We start from the raw sequence: 22,710 nt of genomic DNA on the forward strand, positions 1-22,710 counted from the left end.
GGAAAACACACCCCTCTGCTGCAACTCCTCTCAGGAGGATTGGTCTTCCCAGGAGTCCCCAGCTATAACCATAGCTTGTCTCTCAGTGTTTGCCCATTGGTGTCTTGGCCATATTCAGATTTGAGGACTTTGAACAGAAAAGCTTTGAGCAGATTTGCATCAATGAATCCAACAAGTAGTTGCAGTCCTACATCACCCAGCGCATCTTCAAGCTGAGGCAGGTGAGAGTGGACACCTATTCCCCAGCCCAGCCCAGCCATCACCCTGAATGTCAGCTGTGTCCCTCAGTATCAGCAGGATGGGGCCTGGGCACCATAGGTTCCCCAGGACCTAAAGCTATGTCCTTGAACTCAGTGCCATGCTCAGCCCTTCCAGCCTCTTTCAAACCTTCTGGATGCTCAGCTGCTCCTGCAGCAAGGCAGCAGTGTGCACATTCTGTCACGTCATTTGTGTGTGTCTACAGGAGGTCAGAGCCTGTCCCCTCTGTTCCTTTCTTTTGCTGTATTTGCCTTTCTGAGGAGGTAGGACCCACACGTATGGGAGGCAGCCACATGCATATTCTGCAGCCATGTCTGATTCCTCTGAGCCTCAGTCCCACTTACACACCTACCCTTCAACCTCCCCACTCCATGTCACCCCTAGGGCTCTGTAAACCTTCCTGCTTTCTGTCTTTATATAATTGGTGACACTGCAGCCCTCAGTGGTGTCATACAGTGTTAGTTTGTCTTTGCACTGCCTGGAGGTCTGACTTAGGAGAATGGCTACCATTCTATTCCTGTTCAAGGGTCAGAATCCCATTCCTATGTAAGGCTGAATAATATTCCAGCACATGGCTGGGCCATGTTGAATTTACACAGTCACCTATGGATCTTATTTTTTGGCTTGTAAACACACACATATAAGACTCAAGTGACACCCAAGTGGAGAATTGCTGGAGGCTGCCATTGCTTTCTGAACCGTCTGAGAGACCATCTTGTCCACAGTGTATAGGGCACCATCTACTTATAGCTCACACAGCATGAGAAGATTAGGGAGGGTTAACCTGGCTTCTCTGTCTCCCACTTTCTGCCAGACTAGCCCTAGCATCTTTCTGTATTGCAGTGAATGTTTAGAACCCAGGAGGATTCCAGCTTCCTTGCTCAAATATAGCAAGTTCCTCCTTGCCTGCTTTGAGACTGAGTCTCATGCAGCCCAGGCTGGCTTTGATCTCACCATTAGTTAAGATGGCCATGAACTCCTGGTTCTCATGCCTCAGACGTCTCTGAGTGCTGGGTGACAGGTATGCACCACTCTTAAGTCCTGCCACTGGGACAAGAGTGAGCAGAGCCAGCTCTGAAGCACACACTTTGCTGGTGTCAGTGATGACTGACTTATGATCCTGTCTTCCTTGCACATGGCCCTTCTCCTTGGTGCATGCCATCCTTCCTCCCTGAGACTCATGGGGGACACCAAGCCTGAGGATGTCAGGAAGAAGTTTACTTACTTCACTCGGTTGGAGGCTGTTAGGTTCCTGCGTCAGTAGGTGAGATTCAAGCTAGAAGGTTTGTGGCATGAGAAACGGGAACAGAACTGGAATGGCAGGAACAATCGTTGCCTGGCTCTGAGAAGACCAGGTGGGCAGAAACTCATCGTTGGGCAGGTAGTGAGCTCAAGACCAGCCTGGGCATTGCTCAGCACATGTGAACAGGTATGTGTACATGGACATGTGTTTCCCCCACATGATCACCACTTATCCAGGTACGGTGAATACTTCAAGGAGCTTTTTATGTTTTAACATTGTGTGTGTTTGTGTGTCCATACATACATATACACACATACATTCGTACATATACACGAATACACGTACATGAAAACACATGCATATACATGACTATACACATTCATGCTCACACACACATATATACACAACTACATGCATACACACACACATACACACACATACACACATATATGCATACACACATACACATATACATACACACATACACACATACACACATACATGCATACACACATACACATATACATACACACATACACACACATACAATACATATACACACATACAAATACACCTATACACACATATAGACAGACATATACACACATATACATATACACGTATACACATACATGCATACACACATTCATATCCACACGTACATACAGACATATACATATATACTCACATACATGTAAGCACATGAGTGGAAGCCAGAGGACAGCTTGGCCCTTGGTTCTCTCCTTTTTACCACGTGGGTCCTGGGGATTGAGTCAAGCTCATCAGACTTGACAGCAAGCCCTTTTAACTGTAGAGCCCTCTCATTGGCTGCCAGTTGCCTCTTTCCACAAATTCTATCCATGTTGGGATGTTTACAGTTGTTATTCTCATGATTCCTTCAGCAATAGCACAGACATCCTTTACACTGCATTAGGAGTTATAATTCATGTAGATGTCAGGAGAGCTGGAGGCGTGGATCAAGAAGAGAGCCCACTTTCAATGTCATTATGTGGTATTGCCTTAGGCCCTTTTATACACTCCCCTGGCTTTGTCTGAGTATATGTTTGAGGTCTCTCTATGACTGTGCAAACAAGTAAGCGATAGGGCTGGGCCACACAATAGGAAAGTACTTGTTCATCCAAAAACAAAAACAAAAAACAAACAAACAAACAAACAAAAATAGCTCTAGGGTTAAATATTGGTGCTAGTACTGAACTACACAGCCAGAAGGTATTTTTCTAAGTAAATAAGACAATATTAGGGATGACAATATGATCAAATATCCTATAACATAAGTTTGCAATGTTACCTACATTTTATAAATCAAGTCTGACCACCGTTTTGGTTGTTTCCAATCATGTCTGAGTGCATCATCACGGGAATCCCAAGGAAAATCAGAAATGGGTTCTTGAAGCTGTTGCACAGGGCCAGTATAGACCTAAATACCACAGAGGAAACCTTGATTCTTATCACAAGGGATCATTTCACCATCCCTCTTGTCACATAAGTTATGGCAAGATGTCACCTCTCCTGACCTTAGCTTCTTCTCCTAAACGCTGCTGAAGGGAAGATTTGGTGTCAAGGGATCTGGATTCAAACCACACCAACACTGAATTCATTTAAATAGGTGTAGTTTATTAATGCACACACCAATACAGTTCAACCAGAGCAACAGCTCACAACTGTGTACTGGATATTGCTAGGCCCCGCTCATTGCAAAATCCACATGGGCTCATGCACAAGTGCTGGAAATGCTTCGGTCTATGGGCCCTGACTCAGGCCATTTTACACATAATTGTTCCAATTTTCCTTGAATCTATTGGGTCCTATGTGAAGAATACACTTGGGGAACTTGTTAAGATTAACAAACCTCATAACATAGAGAACATAACAGGGTATGTGACCAGCACCACACAGTTCAACGTCAGAGTTTTTTGTTCTTTGTTAGTGTTTTTCTTGGCATCCATGATGTGGAGGCATATTACAGAACAATAGGAAAGAGCTGGCTGCTGTGTAACAAATTTGCTGCTATTAAGGTAGGTATGGGGGCAAGACCTCAGCAGTAGCCCTTAAGATGGGAAGGAGATGATGTGTTTGATAACTGAAAGGAGCTGCCTCAGCTGTGTTTCTCTGCCTGCTCAGTGCCCATTCAACATCACTCTGTCCCTGAAGAGGAACTCAAGGTCTGCCCCCTGCTGCCTGTGAGCCAGGACTAGGCACAGAAAGGCAAGGCCACAGCACTGGTTTCCAATCCCTCAGTAATGCTGGATTTCCAATAATGTACTTGTATACACAAATACAGTGTGGTAAGTTGCAATAGATACTAATCATTTCTCACATAGGGCAGCAGTTGATTGACTACAACTAATTCTATTAAAAAAAAGAAACCTGGCTCTTGTAGAAATATACAAAGAAATATCTAGGATGGTGGGGGATGAATTCTGCCATGGACTGAACTCGTGGAAGTGGGGTTGGGAGAAAGATGCATGGTTAAATAGCCCACCAGGTTCACATTGTGTCAACTTGATTTAATCTAAGGACAAAGAAGTGGAGTATCTCTGATGGCTTTCTTCTAACCCTTTAAAGCATCACTGGGGTTTGAACTCAGAACTTCACACTTCTTGATGGGGCAACTACACTCAAGGAAGCTTAAGACTTTCATAGACACAGTATCATGCTATATATACAGAGTAGATAATACTAAGATGTTCAGATGGTGATGTCCATTTGTATGCACTCTTAATGTGGACCTAAAAAAAGAGAGATCAAGGTCCTTAAAATAGAAAGATCAGTTCCAGTTGTTTTCTACCATTCCAAACAGAACGACTGGTAGGGAGAGAATGGTAAATAATCGAGAATTCGTAGATGATGCTTTGAATGAAGTGTGGATTTCTGTGCTGGTTTAAAACAGGGTCTCAAGTATCACATGTTGCCCTCTACCTGGCTGGCCAGGATCACTTTGAGCTCAGATAAACCTCCTTTCACTTTGTAATAAATAGGCATAAAAGAGTGGCCTCCAAGGACTGTGCAGACAGCATTAGCCTTTCACAGTTGAGGTGTGTAACCCACAACTATAGTTTTAGCCATGTTTTTCCATGTCTACCAGCTATTTCAGATTGTTGCTGTTATATGCCTAACAATCAAGGATGCAGAAAAATAACCTGATACAGAGTAAGGACATGGTGATCACATGGTGCCTCTTCCGTACGTTCTGGATGAGGTTTGTTAAAATTCCAATATTGCAAAAAGCTTTATATAGGGCCCATCACATTAAGGGTCACTATGCACTGTTCTATCTAAAATGGCCTAATCAGAACTGACTCCCATATAACACTTCCTGCAATCCTCATATGAGAAGCTTGAGCTTTTAGTTTTGACTTTTTCTTTTCTCGTTCTTTCTTATTTTTTACTATATAAGTTGAAACAAAAATAGTTAAGGCCATGAATTTGCACCCAAAATTTGAACTACGGATGTGATCAATCAGTGTTAGTGGGTGCATTCTATAAAGTATTCATTTTTTACTATGATACATGCTTTTGTGTTTGGTGGGGTGGCCATTTCCCAGTGTACAGGTGCTGGGACCTTGCTCTATCCACTTAATGATGTTTATAGCCTCATTTTAGACATTTCTGTGCCAACCTCTATATCTCTTGTGTATTTTATTTCTCTGATAAAAGCTCGTGGTATATCTTACTCAGGCCTGTGAGCAGTGCTCCTTTGGCGACATTGGTGCAATGAGCAGAACCCCACAAGCAGCATGAGGTTCCCTTCACTGGTGTCTCCAATATTGCATTTTCCTCTGCCAACTTGTGTCCACACTTTTACTAGCACCTTAAAGACTTCAACTCTTTCTCCTAAGGAATTTTCTGGCAATTGTCGATTGCTAAGCACATGACTTCATGAGTGTTCCCCTAATACACACCCATGTTGTAACCTACCATGCAGACTATTTCTTGATGTGATATAAAGCACCTGTACATAATGAGACAAGAGAACTTTTGACTGCATATTCAAACTGGTGTGAAATCTCAGAAGTTTTAATGGCTAACATTGGTGAATGTGGACAATTTGAGTTAGGATGAGACATTTTATGGGAAAGATTTGACAGGAAACATTCATTTAGGTGCATAGGAATTACTAAGGTTTTTTATAATCAGGAAAATTTGGCTTTGGAAGCAGGAGATGCTCAGTGGCTCTGCCCCAGGAAAGTCTCCTGGAAAGGGCACCTCAGCTTATGCTCAGTACAGGGAGAACATTGGCAGGGAGGCAAAGTCTGCTCCCCATGACATCTGCTGTCCCTTCTTGGACATTCTATTGTCTCCTAGAGAGTTCTGGCATCCTCTGTGATGTCACCAGTGTTGTAGTGACAACCAGTGCCCTAGTTTCTCTCAGTCCGAGTCTGGCGGTTACAAGCTAAGACATGTTTTTCTGTCTTCGCAAGCGTTTTGGGAGGGGGAACGTCGATTGTGGAGAGACTAGAGTGAAGGAGTCTGGCCTTTCGTCTCAAAGTAATGATGGACAAAGACAGCACTTCTGGGGAATGTGGAGTAAGTTCTGGGCAGTGTATTTTGAGCTTCCTGTCAGGGGGGCTGCAGGCTTAAGCTGACCTTTCTAGCAATGGGCCACAACAACTGGAGCATCTGAAAAGGAATTGAATTTCCACGAATATCACAATTCCTTAAAGTCAAGGATTTCAGAACTTTAGTTTCCCCATCCCCACTGGGAGGATATGGTAAGGCCAATGCTATTATACTGTGAACTTCTGGTCTTTACTTTTCAGTTCATTTGCTCTGTTACATTGATATAATAACACCATCAGTGGTCATGGAGGGTCCACCTTTTCTGAGTTTAGACAGGGCAGCAATGTATCTCACTATCATTGCTTCTTTAAATACAGTGGGTATCTGACAGTAGTAACAGGGAGAGATTGTGCTCCAGGCAATAACCTTATGTTCTTAGACCTTCTCTGATTTCTTCTAACTGGCAGGGTCATCGTTAGCTTTATGTATTAGAGGTTGTATGTTACAAACATTTTTCTACAATACCAAAACTATTTGGAACGTTTAGACCAAGATTCAGCCTGTAACCAATTTGCACTTCTGGGGCATTTGGTATTTCACATAGGGACACTGATAAGTCTATTGAACATATCCTCCCTTGGAAATGCATTTTAAATCCAAAGTTGTTGCCTTAGAGTATCAGGGTAGGACATCTGAGTGTCTCCAATCACTCAAGTTTTGTGGATAGTGAATTTATCATCTGAGTTCTGAAGCCACAGGGGTGAGGGTCCTGAAACCAAGCTGTACCCTGTTCAGCTGACAATAATCCTGGAGAAGCCATCTCCATGGTACATGTAAGCACGTGATGTCCGGAATAGGGAACACCTGGTTGCTTACATCTCTTGGTCTCTATAGAGTAGTGGGAGAACTGAGATCCCCTGAGGAGGCCTCTTAAGCATAGACCAATCGCCTAGCAGTGACACTGGGTTCCTGGCTTGTTCTCCTGTTTAGGCCTCACTGAGGTCTATGAACACTCTATGCATTCTTCCCATGCAGGTTAACTTGTGTTCTTCTACCTACAGACGCTGGGAGAGAAACATCATCCCCTGGCACTGACCTAAGCAAGAATCAGGCCATGAAGGAAAAGGAGAGGCTGATTAAAGAGCTGCATCTCATTACCGAGGAGAGAAATGACCTGAGAGATCGCCTGAGGTTTCTGACAGAGAGATCCATGAAGAACAGGTATGAATCGCTCCAAATGCTCTTGTTTCATTCCTGGGTCTGCAAGGTCACCTTTTTCTTATCCTGTTAAGGTTTTGGGTTCTAGAAAGCTGTGCCTCCCTAACCACCCTGTGCTAAACCTCACCTCCCATATAGTGGAGATTCAGAACCTGACCCTTCCTGAGGAGTGAGATTGAAAATGGACTCATCTGCTTCCATTTTGAAAAGCAGAACTTGTGGTCTGAATGAAGAATTCGTGGATAAAGTCAGGGAGAGTGAGTGCCCAGTGTGCATTTGCAAAGCCCTTGACAGCTGGTGGCTTTGCAAGATTGTAATTGCAGTGAGTTTATGGTGAGTCTCTGTACTTGCTAGGCAGGGGACTGAGTGCTGGAAGATCCAGGCAGCAGCCTGGGGTAATATAGGACCCACCCTGAGTTCATATATTCCTAAATGCCGATGTTCATTGTATTCTATCATTTGGGGCCAGGCCACACTTCAGGCCAAATCCATATTATGAAGACCTGGAGAGAATGGAGGAGGCGGTCATGTCAATTCTGCACAACTTAGAGATGGAGAACACTGAGGTCCATGAGAACAACCATAAGCTGAAGAAGGAGATTACCTTCTCTAGGTAAGTCCTGGTCAGAAAGGCTATCACTTGTGGAATGGCCATTTCTGACTTTCTTTGTTCTGGATTGGACGGTCTTCAGTTCTGGTTCTATCTCTTGTGCTGTTTACCCATCAGTGTTCCAGGGTCATTAGGACTCAGTTTTCAGTTCCATAAAAGACTGTTCCTCATCCCAGGATTGTCTAGGCATCTTCAGAAGGCTCTAGATAGAACAGTACTGATTGAAGTCAGCAGAAGGTTATTAGGCTGACCTGGACCTATGGTGTCACACCAGGTTTTACAAAATTCAGTGCGTGGACCACATGGTTAGCATGACCTTCTCTTGGTTCTACTGACCTCCTTTGAGGGTGTTGGCCCACTACTAATTGATGTTGCCCCAATGCATTGGGCTTTCATGGATAGTTGTAGATCCATGTTCTTTCTCAGAGGTGTGGACACTAATTGGTGTCAGGCCAAGCAAACAATTTATTCTTCCCTGAATTAACTCTTTATGGTTTGTGCAGCAGCCTTATATGTATCAAGATGCACGTTATTAAGTCTTCATGGGTATCTGGGACCTGGTAGAGTTAGTGGGACTTGGGAGTAGGAATGGGAGAAAGAGCCAGCATGATCTTACTATGCATACTGTATTTCCAGAAACCTGCTCAGCCAGCTCCTGATGGAGAACACATGTAGGAAGAAGTTGGTCCCTCTAAAGCAGGAGAGCAAGGAGGTACATCTTGATTGTGCACTGAACCAGAAATATTTGGTTGACTTCAACAAGAAAGATAAAGACCAGCAACGGCCAGAACCAGCATTATCAGGTAGTGACGAGCAGATGTGTTAGCTTAACAATATCTGATAAAATTTGCCAATTTGATACATCTTTGCTTCTCTTACCACCTTTCTAATTTACACTCACAACCAGCCAACCACCTCATGTAATGGAATTGTTCATTGCTCTGCCTATGCACAAGTATTCTAGGAAGTTAACCACTTTTCAGAAACTGAATCATTGTGCAAGCATATTTTGCTGCTCTTTTTGAAGCTGCAGTCTAGAAATGGTGACAGATGAATAACATATCTCATTATTGAATATCCATGTGATAGATTGGATCCTATGTAGAGTTTTGAACAATTTCTTGGTTCTTGAACAATTGAAACTCTGTGGTCATGTGACCTCTTGTGTAGGAAGCACCTTTGGGATAAGAACCAAGTGGAAATGTCAAATTAGTACTTGCGTTGGCTTTATCCTTGGTGACATATAGACATCTCCTTTCTTCCTGCAACCCGATGAGGTCTCTTCTTATTGCCCTGTTCTTGGTTTGCACTGGTATAAGTCTGGGTCCCAGATTGGCAGCCCACATTACTGTGTGGCTTGCTGGAGATTTTGCCCTGCCCACAGAGTTAGCAACAATGATATCAGTTAAAAGGTCCATGTCGACTGTCCAATAGAACTGAGGTGGTAGAAGGCAGCATTCTGACAGCTGGCTTGCATTTCCCCACCAAATCAGTGTCTGACAAACTGCCTTCCTCTCCCAGGTCTCAGAAAGTGCAAGAGAGCTGGAATTGGACACACCCCAGTAAGAGAGCTTCCTGAAGAATAAGTTGCTTTCTCAGGAGTCCCTGATGACCAACATCCTGAATGGTAACAACATTTTTTGGATGAGTATTCATCCTCTGCGTTAATTTGTCATTTCTTAGAGACCCTAAATTTATATACCACTAAGCCATCCTGACTGATTGAGGTCTTACTCACTTTCTTCTTCAGAAAACAGCACCTGAGAGACAACTTGGGCGACTGCCTTTCATTATGTGTGCTAGAGGAGAAACAGCAATACGTCTGTGCTTCTAAATATTCGTTAAGAATATGCTTTTAGAAATATTTTTGTTATGATTTTAATTGAAGTTTTCTTTTTGTTGTTTCATATTTATATGTTCTTGTTACTATTTTTACTTTCAAATATTTTTAAATATTTTTATTCATTTTAATCCTGTTTTGTTGTAAAAATGTATTTGTTATGAATAAAAATTGAATTCTATCTCTTGACTCTTAAGATCATCTTTCTTACTCAAGGGTTCTGTCCCTTCCTGTGGACCTAGAACTGACAGCTACAGATGGATCTCTGCATGTTCCATGGAGCCTGGGCTAATAAGTGAATTCAAAGTCACCAAGGGGTACCCAGTGTGACAGTGTCTTTTGTGTGGATAACGTGGCTGTGTCTCTGTCACACACTTTATGATGTAATCACTGACACAATTTACCCAATTGTTAGGGTCCATGTAGTTTTCTGAGAGAGCAGCAGATGCTCTACCCTGTGAGTCATCACCACAGCTCCTGCAGGTGGCTTTTGTTATTCCACATGAGGTGCTGTATTAGGTGGACAGGATCACCTCCAATTAAATAGAGAGATCTCAGGAGATGTGTGTTCACAGGGAAATTACTGAGGCGTGCGTGCTCAACGTGTTAGGTCGTCAGGCATCCCTACAGGGCTCTGGTGTTCCCACTGCTCATTGTGGGCCAGGATCATCCTCCAGCATCACTTAGTTTTCATATTAGAGCAGATCTTTCACCTATTATCAGTGATGACCATATGTATTATGCACATCTGATAATATACAGAATAGAAACTAGCTTCCTGTAGGCCAGATTGGCATAATGAGTTTTTTGAAAATTATTTTAATCTAAGCACTTTAGGGAGGATCCTCAAGAGCATCCATAATGAATGTAGCCTGCAGCTGTGAACACAGGTTTCTTTAGGAGAGCAGGCCTGTGCAGGCCCAGAACCTAGGTGGGACAGTTCAAGCTACCCTTTTTCCATGGCCAATCTGGGATCATATTGAGAATGTATTTTTTCCAGGTGACTGATTTCCAATTTATGGAATTGATCTAACTTACTGAGAGTGGAGGTGACTCAGAGAGTTAAAGTACAGAAGGAATAATCCAGAATGTCCACAAAAGCTTGCTGTCACCCCAGGGCTTTAAAAGCTCAGCAGCTAGAGAAGCAATGTAGTATTTGGTTATTCTCATGCTTAAGTCTAGTCATTCATTATAAGCTGAACATGACACAAAAAGTGTCATCTGTGTCACAATAGAAACTAGTTGTAACTAGATTCACCACACACTATCACATCGCCACCATATTTGAGGTTCTCAGTTACTATCTAAGACCCTGGAAGAGGCCTGGGTCTTGCTACACAAACTCATAATTTATGTCTTCATGACACTGTGTGCTTTGTTCTGTTGATGCTACCATTGGCATACAATACCTTGGATACTTTGTGCTGACATCTTTGACAGGAGACAATACTTCATGTCATCCTAACCTGAATAAACTGTCCTTAGAGTACAGTGTGGTAGGAGGAGCCTTCTTTTCCTGTGAGATAGCAAAACATTTCCAGTCTTCAGTCAAGTCTGTCAGCCATTGTCCAGTACCTGTCTTGAGATGTCCACCTTTGCAGCTGAGAGTCTTCATCCAGGCTGCTCTGTAATTTTGTAGAAGATTAATAGGTTCCAGCCCTAGGATTTAATTCAATGTGACTGCACTTGCCGAACATGCTCAAAGCCCTGTGATCCACCCTAGCCCTCTGTGCTTTAGAGAAAGAAAATAAAGAACCACATTGCACGTGAAGTTTCTCCTCCAACAAAAGGAGAGCCTGCACAGGGCCTTTAAGTAACTCTAAGCCCCAGCTTCCCCACAGCTCCCTCCATCAATTCCATTATTGGTGTGTTTTCATTACTACTCACTTTCTTCTTTGTGTGGAAAGAATGTGCACCATGTCAGTAAAGTGTGTGTGTGTGTGTGTGTGTGTGTGTCTGTGTGTGTGTCTGTGTGTGTGTGTGTGTGTAGTCCCTAACGAAAACTGTCAAGGTACATGCAGACTCATGCTACTGCTGTCCCATGGCACCTTGCAGGGAACACTGAAATGGTGGCCTGCTTTAATACAGCCTAAAACGTGCTATGCATTGTTTTCAGTAAGGGTTTCACGTCATCACCACTACAGAGAGCAGGAAAAGCTTCAGTAGTTATACGTTGCTCTTACCAAGATGAGGCCAAACCTGATCCCATAGACTGTCAGGTAGGATTTTATGGCAGGAAATTAATTTAGGGCTCAAATCAAATCAGGCAATTACAAACAAAGTGAAAAACACAAAGAGTCAAGGCAACCAAGACCTGTGGTTTGGGTTTTTTTGTTTTTTTGTTTGTTTGTTTGTTTGTTTGTTTTGTTGTTTGTTTCTTTTTTTGTATTTTTGTTGAAAAGATCCACCACATAGGCAACTCCTCCACAAACAAACTGCACACCATAGACAATACTTAAGTTGACATAATTAGAAATGGAAAGAGGGATCTAACAATAGAAAATGAACAAATTCAACAAACATTAGGTCTTATCTCAGAGGCCTTTACTCAAGAAAACTGAAAATCTATTTGATATTGGTATTTTCTAGACAGATAACAACTACGAACATAAACACAGATCTGGGAAGGTACATGGATAATTCTCAGAAGAAAATAGATACAGTCAGTATAGTTTGCCCCTCCAAAAATTAAAAAGTGAAATTTCAGGCCATATGGCTTTAATGCAGAATCCTATCAGACTTTTAATGAAGACCTAATAACAATAGTGCTTCAATTATTCCACTATATTGAAAGAGAAGGAACGATGTGAAACTCCTTCTCTGAGGCCATAATCAACCTGGTGTCTAAACCACACAAGGAGCTACCTACAGAGAGTATAAGCAAGCCAGGGTGCCAGGGGGGGGGTGCTCATGGTGGGAGGGACTAGCAGAGGTGCTGTGGCCTTGGTGTGCACAGGCTTAGGGCTGGGGCAGGGTGCGTGGTGAGTGTCTGTGGCCATTTGAGCTGGGTCCCAGTGGGTGCCCAGGGAGGTCACAGGCCAGTTGTGCATCTTCTACCTGTCTGCAGGTCTTCTGGCCCAGCCAAGCACAGCCTTCAACCTGGATATCCACAAGGACAATGACATCAGGAAATCGGGGAATCCCCTGAGCCTCTCTGGCTTCTTTGGCCCTGCACTTGCAGTTGCAGCCAGAGGAAAGCAGCTGTGAGTTCCCCAACTCTTCCCAACCTCTCAGGTCTCCATGCTTTCCCACTCCAGAGAGGAGGAGGGCAGGGCGAGCTCTGCTGCTGCTTGTTCCATGCACCCAAAGCCTATCTTGTGGCTGGAGGTCACTGCTTGCCCCTGACCCTGCCCCTGACCATGAACTTGCCCCTCCCCCTACTCCTGACCCTGCCTCTGCCCTAGGCACCTAGGGGAAGTGAGGAGAGCCTAAGGGACAGACTCCAGGCCAGGACCCCCAGAGACTTGTGTCGCCCATTTCCTAGAAGTGTTATCCTCAATTCTCCACACTGGGTTTCCTTTGCAGGAAAATGGCAGGTGGAGGGCTTTGCTGAGCCTGGGATAGTGGTGGGACTTATGATTGAGGGAAGTCTTTCAGGAAGATGGAGGCCTTTCTCAAACTCTCTGAAATCAGGTACCTTCCCTGATTTGAGCGCCCTGGGGAAGTTGGGAAGCCACTTTCCCTGTCCTGTGTGACTTTCCCTGCATAGTGAGCTCTCCTGCAGGAGATGATTTCACATGCTTCTTTAAAAGCATCTGTTCCTCAGATCTAGCTCAGCTGTGAAAACAGGCTTCTTCAAGTCAGGGTGAGAGCTGCCCCTCCCAGCTCAGAGCTACAACTCCATAGGATCCTCCAGTCACAATGCTGGGTGGGTCCCATGGACGAGTTAGAGCAAAGTGCCCCTTCTGAGAGTTGACTTCTGAGAAGAACAGTCCTGAGAGAACAAAGTGCATCCCAGGGGAGAAAAGAGGCCTGAATGATTTTAAATTGGAGAAAAACCCCATATCCACCATCTAACAACGTTAGGGTTTGTGCATGTGTGGACTTCAGAACCTTAAGGTCAGATTTTCTGATAACAGCTGCTAGGTGAAGCTGAAGTCTGCAGTGGGTGGGATTGTCCCAGGCAGGGAGGGAATCTGACTCTGCAGGCCTGGCCAGCTTCTTCATTCTCCTGAAACTAAATATTGGTCAGCTGTAAATCTGAAGTGAGAGTTGGTTTTTGTCAACAAAAAGGATGACATTTCAAGTCTCACACACTATGTGAGACACATATTTACCCACGGGGGATTTGAACTCACTTCTATAGAAGTGACTGGGAGCCAACAGGGGGAAACATTCTCACCTTTAGCATTCTGTCTGTATCAGAGACGACAGGGACTGAATTCCTGGACAGACATGGCCAAGCAGACACACCGTGTAATGGGGGAAAACTGAGGTAAGAAATGTCCTGGGGACAGTGATTTCAGATTGTGCCTTTAGCCAGGAATATCTGTTGCCATTAAGGCAAGCGGCCTTGGGCCTGCTAACTTGTCACTATGTCAGGGTGTCTCTGCTCTCACACCTGCATCAGGATCTTCTTAGATGAAGGCCTCTCTTTAAAAAAAAAAATAAAAGTGTATATAATGCAATGTTTCTCAAACTCTGGGCCATGACCACTCACAAAGATTGTATATCAGATACCTTGCATATTATGACTTATAAGAGTAGCAATATTACTTATGAAGTAGTAATGAAATAATTTCATGGTGGGAGTCATCACAGCATGAAGCGCTGTATTACAGGTGTGCAGCACTAGGAGTGTTGAGAACCACTGCCATAGAAGCTGACACATGGGAGCAGACCAGAAAATATTCCTCCATTCATATAACAATTTAAACCCTAAATGCACAGATCAAAGAAAGGATATTAAAAGGGGTAAGGTATAAATATGCAGTAACAAATGAATTCATACCTATCTGAATTACACCAGACTTCTCAACAGAGACTCCAAAAGCCAGGAAATCCTGAACAGATGTAATGCAGACCCAGGATCCTATACCCAGCATAATTCTCAATCATCATGAATGGAGAAACCAAGATATTTCATGAGAAATCCAAATTTAAACAATATTTTTCTCTAAGACACCATAACAGATGATAATAGGAGGAAACTCAAAGACAATGAGCTAAACTATACCCCCAAAAAGCAAGAAATTAATCACCTCGAAATAATTTCAAAAAGAAAAAAAGACAAGCACACAAACATAATTTCACCCACAATCAGAAAAAGAAGGGAAAGCAGCAATCATTGGTCTTTAATATCTAACCAGACCCTCTGTCACCAATCCCCCAGCTCCTAGGGACCACTTTTGCCAGCCAAAGTGTATACAAGAATGGGTCTATGGTTCTAGGTCACTGTGTAGAAGAGGATTGATTGACTTCCCTGGCATTAATGCAGTGGTAGGCCCTTGGCTCTTGTGAAACCTGTTGCCCACCAAATAGGGATCCTAGAGGTGTGAGGTGGGAATGGGTATGTGTGGCCAGGGAGCACTGTCACATAGGCAAAGCTGAGCAGAAATGGGAAGTGAGGCTTGATGAGGGGATACTGGAAAGAGGGCCACAGTTAAAATATAAGTAAATAAAATAACAAATTAATAAAATAGCCAAAAATAAAATAAATAGTAAAAAGGTAAAACAAAAATTAAACCAAAACAAAACAAAAGAATCCCCTGTAGTGTATTGGCCTAATTCTGCTTGTATTTTAATTCTAATTTGGAGAACTCAAGACTGGCTAACCCCCCAAAACTGACCCTGCTCCCAGTTAACTGTGATTATAAAGAAGCCAACAGCCAACAGCTGCACAGCAGAGAGATGGGGGAGGGGAGCTTTGAGGGCTTTGCTAGAGAGGATCATGAGGAGGGAAGAAGGAAGAAGAAGCTGCCAGAGAATAAAGGAAGAACTTGTGTGATGGAGAGGGGAGAGGAAGAGGACAGCAGCCATGGTTAAGGGAGAGGAGAGCCTGGTCCTGAGGGCTGTCCAAGGGGAACAAAGAGCAGCCAAGATGCGACACAGTCAGTAAGAGTTGAGAGCTATTGTTTGGAAAGTAGATCTGATACCATGGAGGGCAGCAGCTGCCCAGCTACTGTACTGACTAATGCATACTAAAAATAAATTTAACAAAATATAACCAGTAAGACAGCTCTCTAGAGGATCCTAAAAGGAATACTTTAGTTTGAGGGAAGGATAAAATACCAGAGAACACAGGAGATAAATTAACAAAAGTAGGACAGTTAATCAAAGAAGGTGGTGAAAACCAGAAAAATTAACAAAATGACAAAATTTAATACACAGGTTTAGATAACAATTACATATCACTAAACTCTGTATCTAGGATGGTGGGGCATGAATTCTGACATGGACTGAACTCAGAAAGGTGGGGTTGGGAGAAACATGTCTGGTTAAATAGTCCACCAGGTTCACATTGTGTCAATGTGATTTAATCTAAGGACAAAGAAGTGGAGCATCTCTCATGGCTTTCTTCTAACCCCTTGTAAGGATCACTTGGGTGTGGCCTCAGTACTTCATAATTCTTGCTAGGTCGGCGAAAAGGAAGCTTGAGATTGTCATAGCACAGTATTAGGCTAGATATACTGAGTAGATGATACTAAGTTGTTCAGATGGTGATACCCATTTGCATGTGTTCTTAATGTGGACCTAAGGAAAGAGAGATCAAGGTCATTAGAATTGAAAATCATTCCCAGTCCTTTTCTACCATGCCAGACTGAAAGGCTGGTAGGGAGAAAGTGGTAAATAATAAAGAATTAATAGATGATGCTTTGAATGAAGGGTTGGTTTTTGTGCTGGTTTTAGAGAGGGTCTCAAGTATCACATGTTGCCCTCTCCCTGGCTGGCCCGGTTCACTTTGAACTCAGATAAACCTGCTTCCACATCCCAATAGATAGTCTTACAAGAGGGGCCTCTGAGATCTCTGAGGACAGCATTAGCCTTTGACAGTTGAGGTGTGTAACCCACAACTATAGTTTTCGCCACGTTTTTCCATGTCCACCAGCTATTTCAGATTGTTGCTGTTCTATGCCTGACAATCAAGGACACAGAAAAATAACCTGATACAGAGCAAGGACATGGTGATCACATCCTTTCCTGTTTTCTATGTTCTAGATGAGTTTCGTTAAAATTCCAATATTGCAGAAAGCTTTATATAGGACCCAACATATTAAGGGTCACTATGCACTGTTCTATCTAAAATGGCCTAATCAGAACTGACTACCAGCAACACTTCCTGCGAACTTCCTATGAGAAGCTTAAGTTTTTTGTGTTTTTCTCTTTTTCTTTTCTTTCTTTCTTTCTTTCTTTCTTTCTTTCTTTCTTTCTTTCTTTCTTTCTTTAGCTTCATAAGTTTAGAGGAATGTATTTTGGGCAACCGTTCTGCCCCTAATATCTTAGCTATGGATGTGATCAATCAGTGTTAGTGTATACATTCAATAAAATGTCCATTTTTGACTAAGGTAGATGCTTCTGTGTTTTGTGGAGTGACCCACTGTCAATGTCTAGTGAATTGGGGGCCCTGGGTATGGTCGCATATCACCAGGACACAGGGGGCACAGAGCAAAGGCAGAAGAAACTGCACGCAGTTGTAAGATTTATTAGTCCTTATAATGCTAGGAATATGCAGTAATACAATTTTCATTTTGTCAAGATACCATAAGATCATTATTCCCAGGATACCAGGAACAATTGAGGGAAGACTAAACAAAGAAATACGAATAAACAAAAGCTTCTTCTCAAAATATTCATATAACAAATCACCTCTCTTATTATAATCAAAATATACTCATCATTACCAAGAGAGCGTTAGAACCGCTTCCACAGAAACGGGACACAGCAGAACATAGTTTAAGGCCAAGTGACAGAAACATTTTATTCTCCAGGGTGGCATTCCAGCTCTACTTGAATCTGTCACCAGGCCTTTCTTGACCCTGCCTGGGAGCTGCATCTCTATGTCTTAACAATTCCTTCTTTTTTCTTTTGTTTTAAAAGAAACACTATCCATGACATAGCTACATGTCCTTGTAGGGGTTTAGTCATGTAAAAATAAAGCAACATAATATACAATGTACATAAGATTATACCAAAACTAGCTCCTCCCAAGCTATGGAAAATCCTTTGAAGCCAAGCCTTGGGATCTAATCCTGTCAATTGATCAGCCAATAATTTAGCTATTTCCATAGGGGTAGTATCTTCTAGCTGTTTACCAAAAGACAGCATCGTATCGTATTTCATTGAGCATCATATTTCAAGGCATTAATTACTTTTGTAGCACTTTCATCACCTTCTAAATAGGGTTGAATTAACTTCCAATCATGTTCTGTATCATTATCCATATATTTATTAACACAAAAGTAGTAGGATTTCAATCATATCTTAAATCCTCATATTTTTCCAAAGATAACATCTTTCGACCCAACCATTCTACTGTTTGTTTTGAAATACCTACTTGATGTTGAAGTCTAATATCAATTTTAGTTTGCACTATCCATAACTCATGCGAATCTTTATGCCAGTCTTCAACAAAATGCTTTGTCTCAATAGGTGTTTTTAATGCTATGCTGGAAACCGCTGTAAAAGTAGAAACAGAAATAAAGCTAACTATAGTCGCAACAATGACTCCAAGAATTCTTTTACTTCTCTTCAGCAGAGTATTAAAAAAAAACAATAATGACATGATTAAGGGGATCTTGAGACCAATGACATCCCAAATTAACAGGCATCAAGAGAAATATTTTTGCTGCATATAATAATAGAATCTTGATTCATACTAAACTGAACAGATGAATTAATACATGAATACAAATGACAGCTAATATAAGCAAATCCATTATTAAAATTAAATATACATATTAAAAATAAATATGGCATAGTGTTAAGCTTTTCTTTCTTAAACATCGTAAAATTATACTGAGAGGCAGATTGAGCAGGCCAAGAAAAGCTTCCATTAGCAAGCACACCTTCTTTTAATGCAGTGACAGTCTTCCACAAATGAGCTTGAAACTCAGTAGGATCTTCCACAGAGGCCAGTCGAACATCAGCAATGCCTCCATCTCCACATTCCATCAGCAAGCATCCATTAAGGCTTTCATTCTCCTCTCAGTTCATCCTGGTAACATTTGACAAATCACAAGTGGTAACATTCCATTCTGAACATGTATTAATGATTGGCCATAAGGACCCCAATTTATTCATTTATCTTCAATAATTTTTCCAAACATGCCAGGGCAATATTTCCAATTGCATGGGAGATATTTTAAGCCTGTATAAGTAAACCGAGCACAAATAGAATATACTGGCTGGCTAACAAATGTAATGTTATTCCAATTTTGGTTATAGACAAAGCTGTCAATCCTGGAGCTTGTAACAATTATTCCTGGTAATAGCCAATTTTAATAACCCATTTGTAGGCCTGGTCTCTTTCCTAAACACAAAGGCATCTTTAAACCAGCATAAGGAAAATTATACAGAGCTCCATCATATCTATTCAAAAAGTCAAATTATTCCGAAGAGATGATAAAATGCTTGGGGTGGTGTATAAAACCACATCTGTTTCCCCCCAATTAGCAGGTTCAAATAAAGGTGGACAAGGAATATAAGCCTGATAACTCGCATTGGCCCCAACAGAAGAAACCGTGAGTAAAGCACACACTGCTAACAATACGTGCTCAGCAGTAAAGGACTTTCCTGTAGGAGACAACATTTTTTCCTTTCAGTGCTTAATCGCTTCACGTGACCCCACACAGGTAATGGGGTTGTCACTGCACGGATCCTTATCCATTGTCATTTCTTGACACTAAGAGAAGCCAGGGCCTCAGTAATGGAGGACACCTCCTTCGTCTCGGGAGAATATCCATTAGGAGAAAATGTAGCTGGTTTAACTGGATTCCTTTGAGGGTAGGGTGCGGTTCTTATCATTCTGGGCTTGGATCCATCTCCCGGGTAACCAGAATTGTCTCCCATTCTGTAATGAGACAAAACCCTCTCCCCTGTATACAATGATGTCCCTTCCTGCCATTCAGCATCTCCGACAATTTTATCCATACTGTCTGTTCGATGCCTTCTGGGGGAAGTTCAACAAAGTGTCTATCGGCTCTTGATATAACTTCACTTTGTGGTAAATTAAGAAAATTAATAATGTATAATGCTTGTGCCAATATAGCTCTGGGACTGGTCTGCAAACTCCATTCAGGCTGCATAAGGTCATCTCTTTTCCTCCTTTTTGATTTTATAATTTGTCATTTCAGGGTATGGTGAACCCTTTCAACAAAAGCTTGTCCTGGTGAATTGTGTTCTATATGAGTAATATGTACAATATGATATCATTGATAAAATTGTTTAAATTGATAAGAAATATATGGTGGTCCATAATCAGTTTTAATTTTAGAGGACAGTCCCATAACAGCAAAATTTCCAATAGATGCTGTATAACATGAGCAGTGCGTACTCCTGGCAATGGTGTAGCCCACACAAATTTTGAAACATTATCTATGCTTACATGTATATATGAAAGGCAACCAAACTCAGAAATATGGGTTCCATCCATCTGCCACGATGTATTAGGTTGCATTCTTCTGGGATTAATTTCAGATGGAATACATTTTATAAGTGAAGGCTCACAAATACGACAATTAGCAATAATTTGTTTGGCTTCAGAATAGGGAATCTTACATTTAATATGGAAATATCCAATATTGGCATAATTATTTCTGTTTTCTTCTGGGGTAGCAAATTCCACTAATTGATCTACCATATGATTGCCAAGTGTTAAAGATCCTGGCAATTTTGAATGTAATCTAATATGTGCAATGAATATTCTAGAGTTTCATAATAACAATAGTCCTTTAATATGTGAGCATAACATTTAATATCGGCTTAGATGTAGAAACAACAGCAGTCGCAATATTCTGTACTACTCCTACAACATAAGCGGACTCAGCTATAATACTTTTACATCATGAGTAAATTCCTGCAATACATTAATTACGGCTAATAATTCATTTTGTTGTACTGACCCAAAAGAAGATTCTTGTACCCAAAATATATCTTTGTTCCAATAAGCCATCTTGGTCTTAGAGCCATCTAAACACAGCAACAGCAGATGGTAATGGATCAACAGAAATTAGTGCATTTATCAAGTTCATGAAGTTTATAGTTGGGGAACTTGTTAAGATTAAGAAACCTCATAACATACAGAACATAACAGGGTATGTGACCAGCACCTCACAGTTCAATGTCAGGTTTTTTTGTTCTTTGTTAGTGTTTTTCTTGGCATCCATGATGTGGAGGCATATTACAGAACAATAGGAAAGAGCTGGTTGCTGTGTAACAAATTCGCTGCTGTTAAGGTAGCTATGGGGGCAAGACCTCAGCAGTAGCCCTTAAGATGGGAAGGAGATGATGTGTTTGATAACTGAAAGGAGCTGCCTCAGCTGTGTTTCTCTGCCTGCTCAGTGCCCATTCAACATCACTCTGTCCCTGAAGAGGAACTCAAGGTCTGCCCCCTGCTGCCTGTGAGCCAGGAAGAGGCACAGAAAGGCAAGGCCACAGCGCTGGTTTCCAATTACTCAGTAATGCCGGATTTCCAACAATGTACTCCTATACACAAATACAGTGTGGTAAATTACAATAGATACTAATCATTTCTTACATAGGGCAGCAGTTGATTGACTACAACTAATTCTACTAAAAAAAAAGAAACCTGGCTCTTGTGGAAATATACAAAGAAATATCTACGATGGTGGGGAACAAATTCTGCCATGGACTGAACTCAGAAAGGTGGGGTTGGGAGAAAGATGCAAGGTTAAATAGCCCACCAGGTTCACATTGTGTCACTCAATTTAATCTAAGGACAAAGAAGTGCAGTATCTCTGATGATTTACTCTAACCCCTTGAAAGGATCCCTGGATATTGGCCTCAGTACATCACACTTCTTGATGGGGCAACAACACACAAGGAAGCTTGAGATTGTCATAGGCACAGTATTATGCTACATATACAGAGTAGATAATACTAAGATGTTCAGATAGTGATATCCATTTGTATGCACTCTTAATGTGTATGCAAGAAAATGGAGATCAAGTTCCTTAGAATAGAATGATCAGTTCCACTTTTTTCCTAACATTCCAAACTGAACGACTGGTAGGGAGAGAATGGCAGATAATCGAGAATTCGTAGATGACGCTTTGAATGAAGTGTGGGTTTCTATGCTGGTTTTAGACAGGGTCTCAAGTATCACAAGTTACCTCTACCTGGCTGGCCAGGTTCTCTTTGAGCTCAGATAAACCTCCTTCCACTTTGCGATACATAGGCTTACAAGAGTGGCCTCCAAGGACTGTGAGGACAGCATTAGTCTTTGACAGTTGAGGTGTGTAACCCACAATTATAGTTTTAGCCACGATTTCCCATGTCTACCAGCTATTTCAGATTGTTGCTGTTCTATGCCTGACAATCAAGGATGCAGAAAAATGACCTGATTCAGAGCAAGGACATGGTGATCACATCCTTGCCTCTTCTGTATGTTCTGGATGAGGTTTGTTAAAATTCCAATATTGCAAAAAGCTTTCTAAAGGCCCATCACATTAAGGGTCACTATGCACTGTTCTATCTAAAATGGCCCAATCAGAACTGACTCCCATAAAACACTTCCTGCAATCTTCATATGAGAAGCTTGAGCTTTTTGTTTTGACTTTTTCTTTTCTCTTTCTTTCCTATTTTTGCTATATAAGTTGAGAGAAAGATAGTTAAGGCCATGAATTTGCCCACAAAATTTGAACTATGGATGTGATCAATCAGTGTTAATGTGTGCATTCTATAAAGTATTCATTATTTACTATGATAGGTGGTTTTGTGTTTGGTGGGGTGGCCATTTCCCAGTGTACAGGTGCTGGGACCTTGCTCTATCCACTTAATGGATAAGCACCATTTAGCAGTTTATGTGCATCCCCTATATCTCTTGACTATTTTATTTTTCTG

General features: G+C 41.8%; 2 protein-coding genes across 2 annotated transcripts in view; both read left to right on the forward strand.

Moving 5' to 3' along the window:
• The window catches only part of LOC134483571 (disks large homolog 5-like), an 81,981-nt gene that overhangs the window by 12,386 nt on the left and 46,885 nt on the right, over window positions 1-22,710 (forward strand). The gene's annotated exons all lie outside the window — the stretch shown is intronic.
• Window positions 5,860-9,870, forward strand: LOC134483186 (uncharacterized). The gene is made up of 6 exons (XM_087595758.1): window positions 5,860-6,049; window positions 7,084-7,243; window positions 7,710-7,853; window positions 8,487-8,653; window positions 9,372-9,477; window positions 9,601-9,870. The coding sequence occupies exons 1-5, from the start codon at window positions 5,923-5,925 to the stop codon at window positions 9,434-9,436; spliced, it is 663 nt and encodes a 220-aa protein (XP_087451884.1). The 5' UTR covers window positions 5,860-5,922; the 3' UTR covers window positions 9,437-9,477; window positions 9,601-9,870.

The sequence above is a fragment of the Rattus norvegicus genome, chromosome 19 (assembly GCF_021556685.1).
Source record: "Rattus norvegicus strain SHRSP/BbbUtx chromosome 19, alternate assembly SHRSP_T2T, whole genome shotgun sequence".
In the NCBI taxonomy this organism is placed as follows: Eukaryota; Metazoa; Chordata; class Mammalia; order Rodentia; family Muridae; genus Rattus; species Rattus norvegicus.

Excerpts from the sequence above, each read along its gene's own strand:
- LOC134483186 (XM_087595758.1), top strand. The coding sequence starts at position 5,923 with ATGTTTTTCTGTCTTCGCAAGCGTTTTGGGAGGGGGAACGTCGATTGT. Across the intron at positions 6,050-7,083 it reads GCACTTCTGGGGAATGTGGA|ACGCTGGGAGAGAAACATCA; the intron begins GTAAGTTCTGGG and ends TTCTACCTACAG. Across the intron at positions 7,244-7,709 it reads GAGAGATCCATGAAGAACAG|GCCACACTTCAGGCCAAATC; the intron begins GTATGAATCGCT and ends ATTTGGGGCCAG.